Here is a 21,249-nt window from a genome sequence, read left to right as displayed (position 1 = left end):
TCAGGCTACTTATTTAGGCCCCTAATGATGAAGCTAGGCTGATTTACTTTGTTTATTCGGCTTTGCAAATGTCGCCTTAACCTCTAAGTGCTTCATTTTCCTCAACTTGTGAATGAGGCCAATACTTGCTCTCTGGCGTCTGATGTCACAGTGTGCATGGAGTTTTACAGCCCAATAGAGTGACAAAGCTCCTGCCTCCAGGAGCTTCCAGTCTGTGAAACAAATGGCAAAACAAAAAGCTGTAACAGACTGGGGAAGAGGGGGGGATCCAGCGAAGGGAGGGTCAGCTTTTCAGGTAGGAGCACGATTTACAGGAGTTAGCCCTGGCATTTTGATGCAGTTTTGCTTTTCTCGTGTGTTAGTTGTTTAGTTCCCTTCTAATCAGATACCAGCAATGGAGCAGCTCTCATCAAGGTCAGATTTGGCATGGTGCAGTAAAGCGATGAGTAGTACAGATGGGCTTTAAAGGAGAAGATTCAGAGATTCCAAGGCCAGAAGCAAACATTGTGATCATCTACATACTTCTCATATAACACAGGCTATAGAACATCCCCCAAATAATTCCTAGAGGATACCGTGTAGAAGAAACATCCAATCTTGATTTTAAAAGTGCCAGTGATGGAGAATCCACCACGACCTTTGGTAAATTGTTCCAGTGGTTAATTATCCTCCCTGTTAAAAATTTATACCTTATTCCCATTCTGAATTTGTCGAGCTTCAGCTTCCAGCCACTGGATCATATTAGACCTTTCTCTGTTTCCTTGAAGAGCCCATTATTAAATATTTGTTCCCTGTGTAGATACTTATAGATTGTAATGAAGTCGCCCCTTAACCTTCTCTTTGTTAAGCTAAATAGATAGACTTGGGGTGCTCAATCTCTATAAGACATGTTTTCTAATCCTTTAATCATTCTTGTCGGAACCCAAAAGCTGGAAAGCTGCAGGGGTTGATGGCATTCCTCTGGAGTTTCTCAAGAACCTGGGGAGACGGGGACAGGAATGGCTGGTGGTGCTTTTTACTGCCGTGCATAGAACTGGAGAAGTGCCAACAAGCTGGTGACAGGCAACAGTGGTTGCCCTACTGAAGCCTGGAAAACTCCAAGAGGATGCAGACAGCTACCACCCTATCTCTCTCCTCTCAACTACCAGCAAGCTCATGGAATGGGCACTGCTCCACTGCCTGTCTGACATTATCAAAGACATCCTCCCAGCGGGGCAGGCAGGATTTTGCCCTAAGAGGAACTGCTGTGACCAAGTAGCTTCACTTACCAGCTACACTGAGGCAGAATTCCAATGTAAGTTGAAGACAGGGATCACGCTTGTTGATTTGTCCTTGGCATGCAATGCCATCTGGAGACAGGGCCTCCTCCTCAAGATATCCCGCATTATTCAGTGCCAGCAAACGATCCACCTCTTGGTGGTGATGACTGGGGACCACCACTTTAAGATACAGCTTAATGCAGGGGTGGAAAAACTTTTTGGCCCGAGGTTCACATCGGGGTCCCAAAACTGTATGAAGGGCTGGGTAGGGAAGGCTGTGCCTCCCCAAACAGCCTGGCCCCCACCCCCATCCGCCCCCTCCCACTTTATGCCCTCTGACTGCTCCCCTCAGAATCCCTGACCCATCCAACCTTTCCTGCTTCTTGTCCCCTGACCCCCACCTCTGGGGACCCCCTCCCCTAATCGCCCCCTGGACCCCCCCATCCACCCCCCTGCTCCCTGCCCCCCCCCGTCTACATCCCCACCCCTTGACAGGCCCCCCAGGACTCCCATGCCTATCCAACCCCCCCTGCTCCCCATCCTCTGGCACACCCCCCAGAACCTCTGCCCTATCCAACAGCCCCCTGCTCCTTGTCTCCTGACTGCCCCCGGGACCCCCTGCCCCTTATCCAACCCCAGGCCCTGGCCCTGGGCCCCTTACCATGCTGCTCAGAACAGCAAGTCTGGCAGCCGCACCGCCCGGCCAGAACCAGACAAGCTGCCGCACTGCCCTGCATGAGCGTGCAGCCCCGCCACCCAGAGCACTGCCTGCGCGGCAGCGTGGCTGCAGGAGAGCGGGGACAATGGGGGAGGGGCCGGGGGACAGCCTCCAGGGCCATGAGCTCAGTGGCTGGTCAGGACGGTCCCGCGGGCCGGATGTGGCCTGTGGGCCATAGTTTGCCCACCTCTGCCTTAATGGCTAGATCAGTAGACCAAAAACTCTTAACTTGGGCATCCCGCAGGGCACTGTCCTGGCCCAGATACTTTTTAATCTATACACCGTGGATATACCAGTGACAGAGTTGAGGAAATTCATGTATTCAGATTACATTGCCCTAGCTGCTAAGCACACAAGCCTCCATACCATCAGCTGTGCGTAACCCAAGATCTTATAACAGTGGCTGATTATTTCCAGGGCTGGAAGCTTAGGCCTAACCCGAAAAAAACCATAATGACCACTTTCCATCTGAACAATTAAATGGCTAATGCCAAACTCGATGTGCAGTTCTGTGGTGAAAGCGTCAGCCACAAAGCTAACCCAAAGTATCTCGGCATTATACTGGACCGGAGTTTGACCTTTGACAACACCTCAAAAACACCCGGGATAAGGTCAGGTCTCATGTCACGCTTACCAGGAAATTGGCCAGAACATTTTGGGGTTCCAGGCCATGGACCTTATGAACTGCAACAATTGTCTTGGTACAGTCTGCAGCTCAATACTGTGCACAGTCTGGTCTCACAGCAGTCACACTAAAGTCCATGATATGCAACTCAATAACACCATGCGCATAGTGTCAGGGGCGCTCAAATCGACTGGATCCTGGTCCTATCACACATCCAGCTTCCACAGATTAGAAGAGCTGCCCAGACATCTTGCTTTCTCAACCATGTCAGTGCAAACACAAGGATCCCATTGCACGATGACCTGCAGAACCTGCCAAAGACAAGATAAAAATCCTGCAACCCTCTGTGAAACCGCATCAAGCCTTACATCCAACTTCGATGCTGAGGCTCAATGGAGAGCCACATGGAGCATTTTGACCATTCAAAACAAACAGCTCATCACTAATCCTGCCAAGGAATCACCAGGTTTTGATTTATATCGGGCAGGCTGGTGCAGATTGAATCATATCAGGACATCTCATGGGAGATGTGGACAAACCCTCTTTAAATGGAAAATGAGGCAAACATCTGTATGCAACTGTGGTCACCAGGCAAAAACAATGGAGCACATCATATCTGAGTGTCCCCTTTGTTCTTTTGCCAGGGCCTAAAGGACATTCACCAGCTCACTGCTGCAGCAATGTGTGACTATCAAATCTAGATATAAATTTGTAATTGTTGCTATCTACCCAAGCCATACGAAAGAAGAGGATTCTTGAGGCTCTTCATTCAGCCCTCTCCTCCAATTTACCAACATCATTCTTGAACGACCGGCACCACAACTGGACCCAGTATTCCACCAGCGGTCACACTAATGCCAAATACAGAGGTAAAATAGCCTCACTACTCCTATTCAAGATCCCCCTTTTATGCATCCTAGAATCATAGTAGCTCTTCTGGTCACAGTAACACACTGAGACCTCATGTTTGCCACAACTCCCAAATCTTTTTCACAGTCAATGCCTGCCAGGCTAGAGTCCCCTATCCTGCAAGAACGGCCTACATTCTCTGTTCCCAGATGTAGACATTTAGCAGTATTAAAATGTATTGTACATTTGCTTTTGCCAAGCTTACCAAACAATCTAGATTGCTCTGTATCAATGACTTGTCCCCTTCATTATTTACCACTCCCACTATGTGTGTGAGGTCTGCAAACTTTTTCAGTGATGGTTTTATGTTTTCTTCCCGTTTATTTAATAAAACTGTTAACAGCGTAAGACCAAGAACCTATCCCTGTGGTACCCAACTAGAAATGCACGTGGTCGATCCATGAGGATTCCCCGTTTACAATTACATTTTAGATCTAACAGTTAGGCGGCTTTTAATCCATTTAATGCGGGCATGTTAATATTTATCTCTTCATGGTTTTTTAATCAAAATGTCATGTGGTACGAAGTCAAATGCCCTACAAAACTCCATTATGTCAATGCTATTACTTTTATCGACCAAATTTGTAATTTCATAAAAAAAATACCAAGTTAGTTAGACAGGATCTATTGTCCATAAACCCATGTTACTTGGCATTAATTACATTACCGTCCTTTTATTCTCTGTTAATCAAGTCCCATATCAGCTGCTTCATTATCTTGCCTGGGATTGATGTCAGCCTGACAGGCCTGTAATTACCTGGGTTATCCCTTTTATCCTTTGGAACTATTGGCACAAGCTGAGCTTTCCACCAGCCCTCTGGAAGAGCAGCGTGATGGGCACAGAGGGAGGGAAAGGCTGTTCCAAGCTTAGTGATGAGAGTGGAAGTGTGTGAGAGAGGCAAAGGGGATGGGTAGCAGAGAGACAAGGCCAGAGAATAGGCTTGGGGAGGGGAGCAGAGGTAAAGCTATATAGCTAACAGAGGTTGGGTAGAAGGAGCATCATGCTGGAAGTGTGGCTGGGGCCTTGATTATTTTGCCGGCAGTTTTCAGGCAAGGGTTGGAAGGGAAGGGTTGGGGGTGCATGAAGCTGACTGAATGGCAGGACAGCAGCATGGAAGTAAATTGCTAATGGTTATTTATTACTACTGATAATGATAAACCTCCACTTGGGCTACTCGGCTGTGACCACTAAACTGACCCATCCCAAGTGCTGCCACCTCTTAAATCTAGGCACTATATTTCTGAACTTATCAGTGAGGGGAGCCATCTAATGGGCTGGAAAGCAGGCAGAGATATGAGAGAGAGGCTAATTTTTTAGATAGAGTTGAAGATGTCACCAAAAGTAATAGATAAAGACTCTACCTGCCTGCTAGCAAACAGGAATGTGAGTTAGAAAACTCTACATATGTGGGCAGCCTGCCCCTGGACTCTCCATCACATTCTAGCTAGAGGTGAAGACACCACTCCTGGGTCAGAGCAATCCCTCTAACCCCCTGCTCCCCTAAAACTTGTAAGCAGTGTGATACAGAAGGACTAGAGAACCATAGGAGAGTGCTAGAGGGGAAATATATAAGCTCAAGGCTAATTAAGGCATGGTTCCCTGTAGACTAGGGAAGGAGGCTGGAGGTTAATTGGAGCACCTATAGTCAATTAAGGCCCTGTTAGGAACCTAATAACCCCCCCCCCCCCTGCTTCAGGCAGACAGAGAAGGAGAGAGGACTAGAGCTTGGAGATGTGCTGTAAGACTTGGAAAATCAGAGAACTGAAGTAAGGGGACCCTACCCCAGTCTCAGGCGAGGAGGGAGACTCCCTACCCCAGCATCTAAGGACTGCAAATACCCCACCCAAGGGGGAAGAGGGTAAGAACCCACAGGGTTTGAGAGGGGCTGGGGTTCAGAGTGAGGAGCAAACCCAAACCCCTCCCCTGCTTCTCTCCTTTACCACCTTCCTGGGCCACTAGCGGGGCTATTGATGCCCCAAGAACTGGGGCAAGCAGTGGCATCTTAGCTCCCCACCAAGAAAAGTGCAGGACCCACCAGGCTGACATTGGCCATCTTGTCACAGCAGGGAAATAGTCATAGAATCATAGAATATCAGGGTTCGAAGGGACCTCAGGAGGTCATCTAGTCCAACCCCCTGCTCAAAAGCAGGACACGTCCCCAATTAAATCATCCCAGCCAGGGCTTTGTCAAGCCTGACCTTAAAAACTTCTAAGGAAGGAGATTCCACCACCTCCCTAGGCAACGCATTCCAGTGTTTCACCACCCTCCTAGTGAAAATTTTTTTCCTAATATCCAACCTAAACCTCCCCCACTGCAACTTGAGACCATTACTCCTTCTCCTGTCCTCTTCCACCACCGAGAATAGTCTAGAACCATCCTCTCTGGAATCACCTCTCAGGTAGTTGAAAGCAGCTATCAAATCCCCCCTCATTCTTCTCTTCTGCAGACTAAACAATCCCAGTTCCCTCAGCCTCTCCTCATAAGTCATGTGTTCCAGACCCCTAATCATTTTTGTCGCCCTTCGCTGGACTCTTTCCAATTTATCCACATCCTTCTTGTAGTGTGGGGCCCAAAACTGGACACAATACTCCGGATGAGGCCTCACCAATGTTGAATAGAGGGGAACGATCACGTCCCTCGATCTGCTCGCTATGCCCCTACTTATACATCCCAAAATGCCATTGGCCTTCTTGGCAACAAGGGCACACTGCTGACTCATATCCAGCTTCTCGTCCACTGTCACCCGTAGGTCCTTTTCCGCAGAACTGCTGCCTAGCCATTCGGTCCCTAGTCTGTAGCTGTGCATTGGATTCTTCCGTCCTAAGTGCAGGACCCTGCACTTATCCTTATTGAACCTCATCAGATTTCTTTTGGCCCAATCCTCCAATTTGTCTAGGTCCCTCTGTATCCTATTCCTGCCCTCCAGCATATCTACCACTCCTCCCAGTTTAGTATCATCTGCAAATTTGCTGAGAGTGCAATCCACACCATCCTCCAGATCATTTATGAAGATATTGAACAAAACCGGCCCCAGGACCGACCCCTGGGGCACTCCACTTGACACCGGCTGCCAACTAGACATGGAGCCATTGATCACTACCCGTTGAGCCCGACAATCTAGCCAACTTTCTACCCACCTTATAGTGCATTCATCCAGCCCATACTTCTTTAACTTGCTGACAAGAATACTGTGGGAGACCGTGTCAAAAACTTTGCTAAAGTCAAGATACAATACATCCACTGCTTTCGGAACCAGTAATCTCATCATAGAAGGCGATTAGATTAGTCAGGCATGACCTTCCCTTGGTGAATCCATGCTGGCTGTTCCTGATCACTTTCCTCTCATGTAAGTGCTTCAGGATTGATTCTTTGAGGACCTGCTCCATGATTTTTCTGGGGACTGAAGTGAGGCTGACTGGCCTGTAGTTCCCAGGATCCTCCTTCTTCCCTTTTTTAAAGATTGGCACTACATTAGCCTTTTTCCAGTCATCCGGGACTTCCCCCGTTCGCCACTAGTTTTCAAAGATAATGGCCAATGGCTCTGCAATCACAGCCGCCAGTTCCTTTAGCACTCTCGGATGCAACTCGTCCGGCCCCATGGACTTGTGCACGTCCAGCTTTTCTAAATAGTCCCTAACCACCTCTTTCTCCACAGAGGGCTGGCCATCTATTCCCCACGTTGTGATGCCCAGCGCAGCAGTCTGGGAGCTGACCTTGTTTGTGAAGACAGAGGCAAAAAAAGCATTGAGTGCATTAGCTTTTTCCACATCCTCTGTCACTAGGTTGACTCCCTCATTCATTAAGGGGCCCACGCTTTCCTTGGCTTTCTTCTTGTTGCCAACATACCTGAAGAAACCCTTCTTGTTACTCTTAACATCTCTCGCTAGCTGCAGCTCCAGGTGCGATTTGGCCCTCCTAATTTCATTCCTACATGCCCGAGCAATATTTTTATACTCTTCCCTGGTCATATGTCCAACCTTCCACTTCTTGTAAGCTTCTTTTTTATGTTTAAGATCCACTAGGATTTCACCGTTTAGCCAAGCTGGTCGCCTGCCATATTTACTATTCTTTCGACACGTCGGAATGGTTTGTCCCTGTAACCTCAACAGGGATTCCTTGAAATACAGCCAGCTCTCCTGGACTCCTTTCCCCTTCATGTTAGTCCTGCTATTGTGAGGAACTTTCTTGGCTTATACACTATCCTGGTGAAGTGGACTAGTGAAAGGATCTGAGTCCTTGCTCCCACTCCCTTTACCCAGAGGCCTGCCTGACCTTGGGGGCTCCCCTTCCACTCTCCTGTTTGGCAGAGTCCTAGAATCATAGACTATCAGGATTGGAAGGGGCCTCAGGTCATCTAGTCCAACCCCCTGCTCAAAGCAGGACACATCCCCAATTTTTGCCCCAGATCCCTAAGTGGCCCCTTCAAGGATTGAACTCACAACCCTGGGTTTAGCAAGCCAATATTCAAACCACTGAGCTATCCCTCCCCACAACAATATGTAGAATCCTCGTAACCCCAACAAGGCTGGGCCCAGGATTCCGGGGGGGCTTGACCCCCAGCCTTGTTGGGGTCACTTAAGGCAGAGGCTAGGGTGTCCCCACTCCTGGGTGCTCTCTCTGCACTGTGTGCTTCCCTGACCCACTGATCAAAGCAAATAATTTTTAAAAAAATAAGGAAAAAATGGGAAAAGGTTAAAGGAAAACATGTCACCCTGCTCTGTGGCCCAGGGGCATCACAACCAGTGTCTCTGGAATATAAGGGAAGGAACTTAAGTCTGTTCCTCACAAGTCCTAGGCCCCTTCTCAGACCCTGGCTGTGCTGCAGGGATGTGGTGGGCCAGACACTTGCTCTGGCAGTGGCCACGAGCTCTCAGGCTTTAGGTGGCAGGACCCTTCTTCCCAGTGTCACCCCTGCCCCGTTGGGGTTACGATCCCCCTCCAAGTCTGGCCTGCCAGGTGTCTTGGCTGGGGGCGTTTACCTGCGCTGGGCCCGCTACCCAGGGTCCCCCTCGCTCTCCCCAGCTGCTCACCGCACCCGGCTCTGGACTGCTCCCGCCTCAGCCCCAGCTGCACCACTCTGCCTCAGCACAGCTGCTGCTGCTCTGCCTCCAGCTCCCTGGGCTGATTCTCTGGCCCCCTGGCTCTGGCTGCTGCAGCTCTGCTCCCAGGACAGGTCTGCTCTGCAGGCTGCTTCTGTGACTCTGCTCCCAGCACTGACCTGATTCCTGGGCTGCTTTTCTGGCTGGCACAGCTCTGCTTCCTAGCTTAGCTTAGGCCCCTGCTTTCCCCTTACCTTGGCCCCACTCTGTCTGACCCAGGCAATTCCAGCTCACACGGAGGACGGGACCCTCCTGACTCCCTGAAGAGCCTGCCCGCCCTGTCAATCAGGCTGATCTGGAGCATGGGCCTCTCCCCATTGTTCCTGGGGACTCGGTCTCAGGATCCTGATTTCTCATTGACCCTACCCCTTACTTTTAGTACTGGAGCTAGCTGAACAAAACACCCCCACTGAATGTCAGTAAAGGGACAATGGTCCCCTTACACTAGCAAACAGGCGTGTGAGTTAGAAAACTCTACATATGTGAAAAGAAAAGGAGGACCTGTGGCACCTTAGAGACTAACCAGTTTCTTTGAGCATGAGCTTTCGTGAGCGACAGCTCACTTCATCGCATGGTGGAGCTGGGGCTGAGGCGGGAGCAGTCCAGAGCCGGGTGTGGTGAGCAGCTGGGGAGAGCGAGGGGGACCCTGGGTAGCGGGCCCAGCGCAGGTAAACGCCCCCAGCCAAGACACCTGGCAGGCCAGACTTGGAGGGGGATCGTAACCCCGACGGGGCAGGGGCGACACTGGGAAGAAGGGTCCTGCCACCTAAAGCCTGAGAGCTCGTGGCCACTGCCAGAGCAAGTGTCTGTGGCCCACCACATCCCTGCAGCTCACGAAAGCTCATGCTCAAATAAATTGGTTAGTCTCTAAGGTGCCACAAGTACTCCTTTTCTTTTTGCGAATACAGACTAACACGGCTGCTACTCTGAAATCTACATATGTGGGCAGCCTGCCCCTGGACTCTCCATCACATTCTGGCTAGAGGTGAAGACACCACTCCTGGTCCAGACAATCCCCCTAACCCTTTAACTCCCTGCTCCCCTGTCCCCCTAAAACTGCCATGTGTGGTATTGCAAGTTCCTTTACAAACCGATTCGGAGAAGAAAGTTGCAATAGAATTAGTTTTCTTTTGCCTTTTAAGGATGGAGAAAAGCAGCCATAGCAAAGCTTGGCAGGTGCTGTGGTTTTAGCTCCCTCTGGTGGTGTCTAGGAGACTTCTGAATTCACAGTGAGTAGGGCTATGACTGTCAGCGAGGTCATAGATTCTGTGACTTTCCAGAACCTCTGTGACGACTTCTGGGGCAGGGCTGTAGCAGCTGTCAGCCCTGGGGCTGCCAGAGCAGCAGCTGGGCTTGGGTCAGCTCCCCTGGGGCTGAAGCAGCAGCTGTCAGCCCCTGTCACAGGAGCAGCAGAGGGGCTGGAGAAGGTGCAAGTCCCGGCAGTGCTCTTTGTCCCCTTTCCCCAGGGTATTTTTAGCAAAAGTCAGGGACAGGTCATGGGTTTCCGTGAATTTTTGTTTATTGCCATGAGCTGTCTCTGACTTTTGCTAAAAATAACCAAGACACAATTTTAGCCTCAACGATGAGAGAAATGAATGGTCCCAGACTGCCTTAATGTTGAAGGACAGGGCCTGATTTTTAAAGTCATATCATTCTTTGATAGGCATTACCTCATGATTAAAAATTGTGTAGTCTTTTGACAAAAAGTCATAGAAAATGTAGTCATAGAATATCAGGGTTGGAAGGGACCTCAGGAGGTCATCTAGTCCAACCCCCTGCTCAAAGCAGGACAAATCCCCAATTTTTGCCCCAGATCCCTAAATGGCCCCCTTAAGGATTGAACTCACAACCCTGGGTTTAGCAGGCCAATGCTCAAACCACTGAGCTATCCCCCTGTAAACATGTAAACAGTGTGGCTGTATCAGTTCTCTCCAGCAGTTCAGCGTGGATCTGTTTCAGTAGCTACTAAATGTCCATGGGCATACCCAATTGACTTCATTGGGTTTACGAGTCATAAACTACATCATTCTAGCCTTTGTAGGCCGACAAGATATGGGAATGGGGCAGGGATGACTTAATTCACTCTGCCTTTGGAGAAAGCATCCCTCAGTCCGGACCGGTGTACCCTCTAGGCTGTGCGGTCGGGCAGCTGTCCAGGAGTGATTTAAGGGCTGCGCACTTGATTAGCAGAACTGTGCACATCTGGCAGCATGTGTTTAGGTGCCCCTCCCCCCCGCTACTTTGCAGCCATGTTGCTGCTGCTCCTGGGACCCTCCTGCAGAAGGGGAAGAAGAGTGGGGGTGCTGATGTCAGGGTGTCCCCCTTCCCTCACCCCTGTACCCCATCTCCACAGAGCAGGGGAGAGGGGACAGCCTGGCTCAGGACTCTGAGCGGGAGAGAGCTGCTGTGGTCTGAGGTTTGAACGAGCCTTCCAGGTGAGTGACTGAGTTAGTGCCTTAAAGAGACAGTGCACGGTCTCTCAGACTTCCCCAGCAGCCAGCTCACACACTCACACACACTCCCAACACATACTTGTATTATTGTTGTTACTACTTAGTACTTCTTGCAATGCACATATATTCTTGGTAATTTTAGTCTTTCAAAGAGTATTTTTGTTTAACTGGTCTACACATTTCATAATTATTTCTCTCTTACACTTAATTTTAATTCTTTGAGTAGTGAGTTCTAAAATGCCTAATCTGTCCTGGCTGGAGTAATTATCCCTATAATATCTTTTTAAAATATATATTCTATCTAGGTGTTTTGTTTCTCTTGGTGGCATACATCCGCACATTACCTTAGTGCACTAACAATTTATTCCACACATGGATGGAAAAAATTAGAGAGAACACTGGTCCTGACCCAGAGTCCAGGAATTGGTTTCTCACTCTTCAGAGATGCCAAATAATGATCAAACCCAATGGCAGCATCCAGAAGGCTCCAACTCAGTATGTCTAAATTCAGATTTATTAGATTAATAAATTAAATAAAATAAAAAATAAACCACGTTTTGGACTAATGTCACTATAAATATCGCTACATAGGCTACAGTCATATGGGTTGTGCAAACAGGAAAAAATGGGGCTCATGGCTATTTTGCTTTGTTATGATGAATAAAGGTCAAAAAGGTTATTGGTCCCAAGTGATGCCCCCTTCCATCTCTTTGTCATTAAGAAAAATGTAAGCTCAAGGGTCACATAGTCCATCCATAGTCTCTCTGTTAATCAGCAGCCCTCAGACAGGCCAGTTTCAAGCCACTAGTTAGAGGCATTGCCTCAGCACAGATGAAACCACAGGGTGGGAAAACCCAGAGCAGATGACGCAGGATTCATTTGTTCTTCAAAGCAATCCCTTGCACGTGCAGAATCTGTCATGTCTAGTGCCCTAGGTCTTGGCTTCTTTCCAGACTTGCACAGTGTTCTTCCCTTGACAAAGGGTCTGTACATTTCCTGAATCTGGCGCTAAGGGACATCACACCCTTCCCAGACAAAGGTAAACAGCTAGCACGGATTATTTCCGCTTCCTCCTGGGTTTGTGCCTGTAGAAATCAAAGGGTATTCATATAATGGCCCCATCAATTCAGTACAATGTGTTCATACAGAAACTACATTGAAGCTCCATCACACAAGCATAAGTCTGATATCCAGCTCTAGCTGCCACCCTGGTATAAAATGGTGGCAGTGATTCTAGTGTGTATTAAATGTCCTTGTAGTGATGAGTAATATGGCTATCCAGGAGACCACGATCGGTTTAATATTTGCACAGGTGTAGCTGATGTAAAGGCTCAAAGCTCTGGGATGATCACCCCTTTGTAAATGCCACCTCTACTCTGCACAGCAAAATCCAGGCAACACAGGAGTCTGATGTGCACTGAACCTGCAACAAAATCAAACAGCAGATCAGCTTAGAGGATAGCACTTTAGCCTCACCTGTAGTGGGAGGAAAGCAAGGATAGTCCATCTCTAAATTACCTGTTTCCCACAGCTTCCCAGATGTGCTCAGAGCAGCCCCTGATGGCACAGCAGTGGAAATGGCAGCAGCCAGTACATCCTAGCCCTCCCACCAGCGCTAACATCAGTCGAGCAGCCACAGGGCAACATTAGAAGATTGACTGATTGCTTGAAAATCTTCAGTTTAGACAAGGCTTTACTACCACTGGATTTTTGTTCTGCTTTCCCTCTCTTGCCTGGTAAGGACTGGGTGTGACTGGGAAACATGGTGGGTTTGCAGAGCTAGCTTCACTCAATTGGTGTTAAGTAGGGTTTTGTTTTGTTTTTTCAAATTAGCCACAGTTAACACTTCTAGGAAGTCAAATAATAATGTAGGGTTCCCCTGCCAGTTTTAGCTCGATCGGTTCAGCACATGCTAAAATTAAATGTGGCGGAATTTTTTTAAAATAATTTTGATGGATGAGATCAATATTTATTTTAAAGCATTTTTTTCTGATTTGTATCTATTTTAACTTTCAGAGTTATGCAAAATTATGGGCAGTTTAAATTTTTTTCACCAATTTTTCTTTATTTAAATGTTCATAGTTGTGGGAAATTATCAATCATAATTATTTAATGACAGTAAACGGTGACATTCAAAACTGTTAAAACAAATTGTCTCTATCACATCAAAATATACAAAATAAATATTCTTAAATCAAACTAATATGTTTTCAAGCAGCATTTTTCTTATTTTGCCTGTCTGTAAATTTCAGTTATGAGTGATAGGAATGTTTTTTTATTGCTCTGTGTGTGCAGGCACAGCAGTGTGTGTGCCTATGTGCGGGGTGGGGGGTGCATGCGGGTGTGTATGGTGAAATTGACATTTACTGATTTAAAAAATTGAATCCTTCCAAGCCTACCGAAAATCCTCATCAAGACGAGGCCTGATTCATTCTACTGGCTGAATCCATCATCACATTCTTGCCTGTCTCCACTAGCATTTGTCACTAGCTGAAATAAACCCTGCCTAGAAGGAATATTCAGGGAGATTTCTTTTTCTGCTACTGGGTTCCTAATGCTGGGATTGACCTAACCGTGTGGGAATAAAGGGCTGCTAGGGGAGCATGCCTCAGCCCTGTCTGAGCACTGGCTACATCTGAGCATTCCAGAGCCCCATTACACTGTACCACCACTGTGGGCCTGCAGTGAGAATGTCAGTTGATCCAGTGTAGTATAGTGCACTACAAGATGTATCTCGGTCAAGACACTACCCTTGGTGACCAGACAGCAAGTGTGAAAAATCAGGCCGGGGAGTAATAGGAGCCTATATAAGAAAGACCCAAAAATCAGGACTAACCCAATAAAATTGGGATACCTGGTCACCCTACGCTACCCATCATCTGCTTTGAACACTACACTTCAACCCACGGCTGCCTCTCACACAGCTGGTCTAGAGATAGACTCCTAACCCTTTACTCCAATCCAGTAGAAGGGGTAACTTGGGGTCAGCCAGCCGTGCTCTCACACTGTCCTCCACTTTCTGCCCTGCCCACCACATTTTACCTTGCACTGATACATAATTCCACTCCCACTCTGTGCAGAATCAAACCCTTATTGTGCATCACACCTGGGCAAAGTCTCAGCAAAAAGATGATGCACTCAGATCATGCAGGAAAGCCTGCAGGAGTTTTTGCCTGAAATTCTTGGTGGCACCATTCACACAGGGAAGAGGAGGAAAAGCAGTGACAGAGTTATTAGGAATTGAAATTACCTATTTGCCTTCACATAAGCCACAGAGGCATCCAAAGAAGCCATTGATGATCTGAAGAGAAGCCAGGACCATTTCGACCACGCTGATGACCAGCAGAACAGAGAAGAAGTAAATATTCCAGGCTACAACATTCGGGGGCTCAATGCAGACTGAATTCCAGAGAGATTGGTCATACAAATAATTCTGAGCCCTTAAAGAGAGACTCTGATGAGACAGTGATAGGACAAAGACATCTGAAGAGATGACATGCAGTTGATTGTGTAAAACGTGTGTGTGTGGAGGGGGGCATGTGTTCCCTTTTTGCTTCATTGTGATGGATAAAGGCAGCCTGCTACTTTTGTAATTTTAAAAATAACATGAATTTGATCAGACCTTCCTTGACTTTTCTGAAGGACCTCATAGGGGTCTCAGATATGTGTATTGTGAGCTATCAGGTCTGAATTATAAAACATCAACAAATACTTCCTTCCCCCAAAATATTCAGTAGCCATTAAAGTTAAATAGCAAAAGCATGGAATACTAAAGATGCCCTACACTGACATCCGCTCAGCTTGAGCACATGGCTCTTGTTAATGTAATAATTTCAGTTTCTCCAGGCACTGCAGAGCCATCCCAGCTAGACTGGACCTGATCTAATGGAAAAAAACAAGCAGGTAAAAACCCCCACCCTTAAAATCACCTTTCAGACCTGTCTATGTATTATAAAGCCATAAGAGGAAATAAGCCCCCACTAGTTCCCCATTTTAAGGTCATCTTTAGTGGCCATTCATCCTGGACTGCTCCACTCCCTGTTTCCTGGCAAGCCAGCTTGCTGTAATGCTGGTTTAATGCTCCTCAGCAGGAGGAGAACTTCGTTCTCAATGTTACCAAGTCTGTTGAATGCTGAATCATTTAACGTTCTTCCTCAGATTGTTGGATTAAGGGAAGAGATGAAGCTTTGTGAGTATTTTAGCCCTACTGCTGCCTGGACATCACACAAGCTCCTTCTACCTGGTGTGGAAGGCCTGGTTTTCCATGTTTATGAAAGGGTAATCCCACTGCGGGACTTCAGTCTGGTTGTATAGACAGAGGGGTCCGTTTGTCAAGCCCACACCCGAAAGGATAAAGCAAGCAGTAGATCCCAGCAACGCCAGCCCCGACAATACAATGGAAAGGAACATCTGTGGGTAAAAGACACAGAAACAAACTTGTAATTCCAGGGATCATGCTTCTCTCCTCAAATGTCAGGAGTCCCGCATGGCTGGGCCTACCCTTAGCAGAGACTGGAGCAACAAGAAACTGCCAAGGGCGTGAAATGAACTCTAATGGCCTCAGATGCTGCAATTACAACTGCCGGAAGAAGCTGGGAAACCCTTGCAGCTCCTTTATGACTTTAACCAAAGGAATCACTGCAGATGAGAACTGTCTCGGCTCCTAGCCAGAGCTTCTTTACAACTGCAACATGAGTCCTGATCCCCCCCTGCCCTGCAACTTGCACCACCGGTTACAGCTACGTGCCGTGACTTCAAAACATGGACAGATCAGATCGGCCGCTTGCTGCGTGCTGGAAGAGAATACACAAGGCAGAAGACCCTGTGCACTTAACCCCCTCCCAACATGTTATTGGGCATATGTGCACAGGAAGTCACTCAGAAAGTAATCAAGTCAGTCCCATGGCATGATCCAACAAAAAGTGCTGGCAGGAGGCAAGGCTGCTGTTGTGGTTCTCCTCCTCCACTTCAACTTGCTCATCCACACTCAGCCGTGAGGCATTGAGGCTATTTGCAAAAGTGGACCTGATTTGCAGAAGTGCTGAGCATGCGTGACTCCAGCTGGAGGCCATGAGAGCTGCAGGCCCTCAGCACTGCTGAACATCAGGCCCAGGTGGTGCCCAAAGTCAGTGGCTCCTTTTGAAAGCGTGGCCTTAGTGTACAAGATTACTGTGATGGGAGCATATGCTGCTTTATACTCTTCCGGAAAGCTGCATTTGCATGAGAGACCCTGGGAAAGGGCTAGGGGAGATTACCCTTCCAGCTCCATTAGGGCAGGTACACTGGCTATTTCCCTGCCATTGTCAGGTATGTCCCTTTAAAAGGCCTAAGGATCAGAAACTCCCATCAGGATTGCAATGCCAAGAAAGGCAGGTTCCTTGCTTCTGCAGGCTAGAGGCAAACCGCAAGCTCCAGCATGGGATTTTTTATTTATTTTTTTTTTTTGTCCTGCCTAACAGAACAGCCGGTGGGGACAGAGCAGTGAGTGATAACTAGGATCCTGTTATCACACAAGGTCTTGTGACAATATCATTCAGATCTGCATTGAAGAAAGGGCTGTATCCTTTTTTACCATTAGAGACCCAGCACCCTAAACCTGCGGGTAGGTGCGGAGATGCGGATAAAGGAGGATTTGCAAAATGGGGGCTTAGCTTACCGAGGGGAGTGCACGAGGGGAGGGCTAAAAAAACCATGGGACCAACCAGATGTGGTACCAATCTGGCCCCCATTACTGGAGTAGTTGAGCCCCCCAACAAGCTGTAATGTTTTTAGCCTCAACGCCCCAGTGAGGCAGGGGTGATCCCCAGTTCACAGAGGAGGAAATGAGGCCCAGAGGGATTTAGCGACTTACCCAAGCTCATACAAGGAGCAGGGCTGACAAGAGCAGGGCAAAGGGGACCCCCAAAAATGCCTGTACCTGATTGGAAACGGGAGGGGGTGACACCCCAGCAAACATGGTGTACAGGGCCCCAAATTTCCCTTGATGGGCCTAACAGAGAGTTAGGCTTGCCAACTTTCTACTCGCACAAAACCAAACACTCTTGCCCTGCCCCACCCCTCCTCCAATGCCCTGCCTCTTCCCCACCCCTTCTCTGAGGCCTTGCCCCCCGCTCCCTCCATCCCCATTCCCTCTGTCACTCACTCTCCCCACCCTCACTCACTCACTCATTTTCACTGGGCTGGCTCAGGGGGTTGGGGTGCAGGAGGGGGTGAGGACTCTGGCTGGGCGTGCAGGCTCTGGGGTTGAGCCAGGGATGAGGATTTTGGGGTGCAGGAGGGGGCTCTGGGCTGTGGGGTGCAGCTGAGGGGTTCACAGTATGGGAGGGGGCTCCAGGCTGAGACAGGGGGTTGGTGTGTGGGAGAGGGTACAGTCTCTGAGCTGGAGGTGTAGGTTCCAGGGTGGGCCAGAAATGAGGGGTTCAGGGTGTGGGCTGGGGCTCTGGGCTGGGGCAGGGGGCTCAAGTGTGTGAGGGGGAGGGCTCTGGCTGGTGGTGCGGGTTCTGATGTGGGGCCAGGGATGAGGGGTTTGGGGTGTAGGAGGGTGCTCTGGGCTGGGAACGAGGGGTTCAGAGGGTGGGAGGGGGAATCAGGGCTGGGGTAAGGGGTTGGGGAATGGGAGGGGGTCGGGGTGCAAGATCTGGGTGACATTTACCGCAAGCAGCTCCCGGAAGTAGCGTCATGTCCCCTCTCCAGCTCCTAGGCAAAGGTGCGACCAGGCGGCTCTGCATGCTGCCCCGTCCGCAGGCACCACCCCCGCAGATCCCATTGGCTGTGTTTCCCAGCCAGTGGGAGCTGCGGAGGTGGCAGTTGGGGAGGGTGCAACATGCGGCTCCCCCTGGGTGCCCCTATGCGTAAGAGCCAGAGGTGGAACATGATGCTGCTTCCAGCAGCCGTATGGAGCCATGGCAAGCAGGGAGCCCGCCTTAGCCCTGCTGCTCCGCTGACGGGACTTTTAACAGCCCAGTCAGTGGTGTTGACCAGAGACGCCAGGGTCCCTTTTCAACCAGGTGTTCCGGTCAAAAACCCTACAGGGAATCCAGGATGGAGCAAGCACCTGACCCGAGGTCTCCCGAGTTCCAGGCTAGTGCTTTAATCACTGGATCACCCTTCCTCTCTTTGCCACATAATTGCAGCTCGTTGGGCTGTCTCACTCCCTATCTAAACAGTGGCCTGTTTGGAACATAAGCTAAGGAATTTTTCTTTCTACTTGTCTGCAAAACGTATCGTTCCCTTCTGGGGCTACGCTAACACAGCACCATTAAATCTGGTGGCCCAGTGACAGAGAGGTGTGGCCTGTTAACTCCAGAACTGTGGGTCTGGAGTCTGGTTCTGCAGCTAAAATAAGAAAATTTTCCACAAGTCAAAGGAATCTCTGTCTTACATTCCGGCAAGTTCTGCAGTCGGAGGAACGGCCACAGCGCCACCCAACAGCCGTGATCTGAGTTGCAGCCAGAAGAACCTGAGAGAGCAGGAAATGATTCAGGATGAATGGGACGATCCAGTCTGCTGGCACCAAGAGCTGGCAGTTAGTTCTTTCCCTTATTCAGCATGGAGCAGTTATGAACTACCCTTCATCCCAGTCTTAAAGATCCCAAATCCTGCAACAAGACCTGTGGACGGATCCTCATGCCTATGCAGAGCACCACCGAAGTCATTCATGGAGGTTCTGGCTTGTGCTATGCTCCTTGTGTGATTAAGGCTAAAGTTAGAACCCTGGCAATAGGCTGTACCATGTCAATCTAATATCTGTCTGCAACATCTAGGTGGCTGCTTATGAGCGTGTGCTTTTCATTTAGAGAAAACATTTTGCTGCATATGGAAAGTTAGAAATGTCAGAAGGACCAGCATTTAGAATCTGTTATCCACCACCATCTCTTTATTGTGTGTTTGTACAGAGCCCTGCGACTAAGTCCTGGGCTGTAACTAGGGCTCGTAGGAGCTACAGTAATTAAAATAAACCATAACAAATCGGGGTATGCAAAATGGAAGATGAATTCCCAGTGAAATAGAACTGGGACTACAGACACCTGAGTTCTATTACCAGGGCTTCGACAAAGACAAAATCACTTACTGTCTATGTGCTTCAGTTATGAACATAACACATGCCTTTAAAGCGGCGATACGGGGTAGAATACTGGACTCACTGAAGTCTATGGGAATTTTGCCAAAGACGTCAATGAGGCCACAGGAACTGATTTTCCTCTAGCAGCAAAATGGTATTATTACTGTTTAAAACCAGCCAAGGAGCCATTGCAAACAATCGTGCAGGAGACTTTGCTAGTTATACTGACACTAGCATAACATACCAGTAGCCAGCGGGGAGCCGAGCTAGGCAAACAATAAGAAAAGTTAATTTAAAAGCATCCCAGAATTCATCAAATATGCTATTAGACTATTGTTGGCTACCCCACTCCATCCCAGTCCTTGCCAGGGCGCCTGATTGCACTGCCAAGGTGCAGAGCAAAGCGTTGCCATACTGGAGCAGCTTTCTTGGAAGATAACGATCATTTCACTCAGTGGCCTGATGTGTCACCGTGAACCTGGCGAGGCTCCAAAATGGCCTCCCTGGAGAGCAGCATGGAGAAGTTTGGATTAGCAAATACAGAAGTTACTAGCACCAAGCAGATGGGCAACATGACGACATGGCATGGGCGGTGGGTACCATAGCCTGGGGGAGGCTGTGCCTCCCCAAACAGCCAGGCATGGCCTCACCCATGCTCTGCCCCCAGGCTCCCTGCTTCTGCTCTGCAGCCCGGCTCCAGGGCTGGGGGGGGCCTGCGGTGGCACTGCCTGCCCTCCCTCCTGGCGCTCCAGGGCTAGGGGGGCTGTGGCCGGGTGGGTGGCTGTGGTGGTGGGGTTCTGGGCTCTGGCAGAGGGGGCGGAAGGGGTGGTGTCTGGGGGAGAAGGGACGGGGCTGAGAGCTAGCCTCCCGCAGCTGGCGGTTCATGTGTTGCCCATGCGACATGGAAGTGATTCTTGCTAATGGTCATTATACCAACTGAGGACGTTATGGAGGAAAGGACTAATTAGTTTAATCTGTTAACTGTTCCAAGAAGTTTGTAAATATGTGATTTTCTATCTGGATTTTCTTTTCTGTTACCCTTAGGACTTGATCCAAAGCCTGTTAAAGCTGATGTGAGTCTTTCAGCTGACTTCAGGTCAGGGCCTATACAGTATATAGGTATGAGAAGTATGTTAGTGTCAGCCACCAGCATACAAAGCCCTATAGAATCATAGAATATCAGGGTTGGAAGGGAGCTATCCCTCCCCTGAGGAAAAAGGGGACATAATGACATCCAGAAGCCTTTCATAAGGCTGTAAGGGGTCACCCTGATCATCAAGTCTGCCCTGCTGTCTAACACAGCCCATAGAATGTCAGCCAGGGGTTGTAGCATGGAGCCCAACTGTGCCCCAGCTTACCAACATCCCCACTTCTCAGATGGGGAAACTGAGGCACAGAGTGGGGAATGAGCTTGCCCAAAGTCACCCAGCAGGCCAGTGGTATCATGCCCTACCCACTGAACACATTGTGCCTTGGTCCTGTGACTCCCTTGGTGAATGTTCTGTCCAAGACAGTGCACACATGCTGGGGAAAAGGGAAAGGAAGGCAAAGAAGTCACACCACTTACAATTATGCCTCCTCCCCAGACTCCTGGCACTTGCATAGCCTGTTTGGTGATGTGGCCCTCCTTCAGATAGCTCCACATCCAGCTGGGAAAGAGGAGGAGCACGTTGGCAGCAATGGAAAGCACACCCAAGGCAATGAGGCATGGGCCCAGAATCCGAGTGCACTTCCCTACGCACATTGTCAGCAAGCCAGTGAGCCCTGCACAGAGGGGAGGGGAAAAAAGAATGATTGGATTTCACAGTCTCTGGGCCAGATCCTCAGCTGGTAGAAGGAAAAGTAGCACCATAGGCTAACGGCATTTTGGGTTGTATAAGTAGGGGCATTGCCAGCAGATCATTCCCCTCTATTCGACATTGGTGAGGCCTCATCTGGGGTACTGTGTCCAGTTTTGGGCCCCACACTACAAGAAGGATGTGGAAAAATTGGAAAGAGTCCAGCAGAGGGCAACAAAAATTATTAGGGGGCTGGAGCACAGGACTTATGAGGAGAGGCTGAGGGAACTGGGATTGTTTACTCTACAGAAGAGAAGAATGAGGGGGGGATTTGATAGCTGCTT

At 49.0% G+C, this 21,249-nt stretch overlaps 1 protein-coding gene across 1 annotated transcript; it reads right to left on the bottom strand.

Annotated features, from left to right (window-relative positions):
* Positions 1–11,653: 11,653 nt before the first annotated feature.
* TM4SF19 (transmembrane 4 L six family member 19) lies at positions 11,654–20,871 on the bottom strand (the record flags this gene model as incomplete). The annotated part of the gene is made up of 5 exons (XM_084639135.1): positions 11,654–12,488; positions 14,316–14,505; positions 15,306–15,475; positions 18,447–18,524; positions 20,695–20,871. 4 exons carry the CDS (start codon positions 20,869–20,871, stop codon positions 14,316–14,318), a joined length of 615 nt encoding a protein of 204 aa, XP_084495261.1. The 3' UTR covers positions 11,654–12,488.
* Between the last annotated feature and the right edge of the window lie 378 nt (positions 20,872–21,249).

This window comes from Lepidochelys olivacea (assembly GCF_965140295.1).
Source record: "Lepidochelys olivacea isolate rLepOli2 genome assembly, chromosome: 9".
Classification (NCBI taxonomy): Eukaryota; Metazoa; Chordata; order Testudines; family Cheloniidae; genus Lepidochelys; species Lepidochelys olivacea.
The sequence above is the reverse complement of the archived record's forward strand: the minus strand, read 5'-3'. Positions and strand labels throughout refer to the sequence as shown.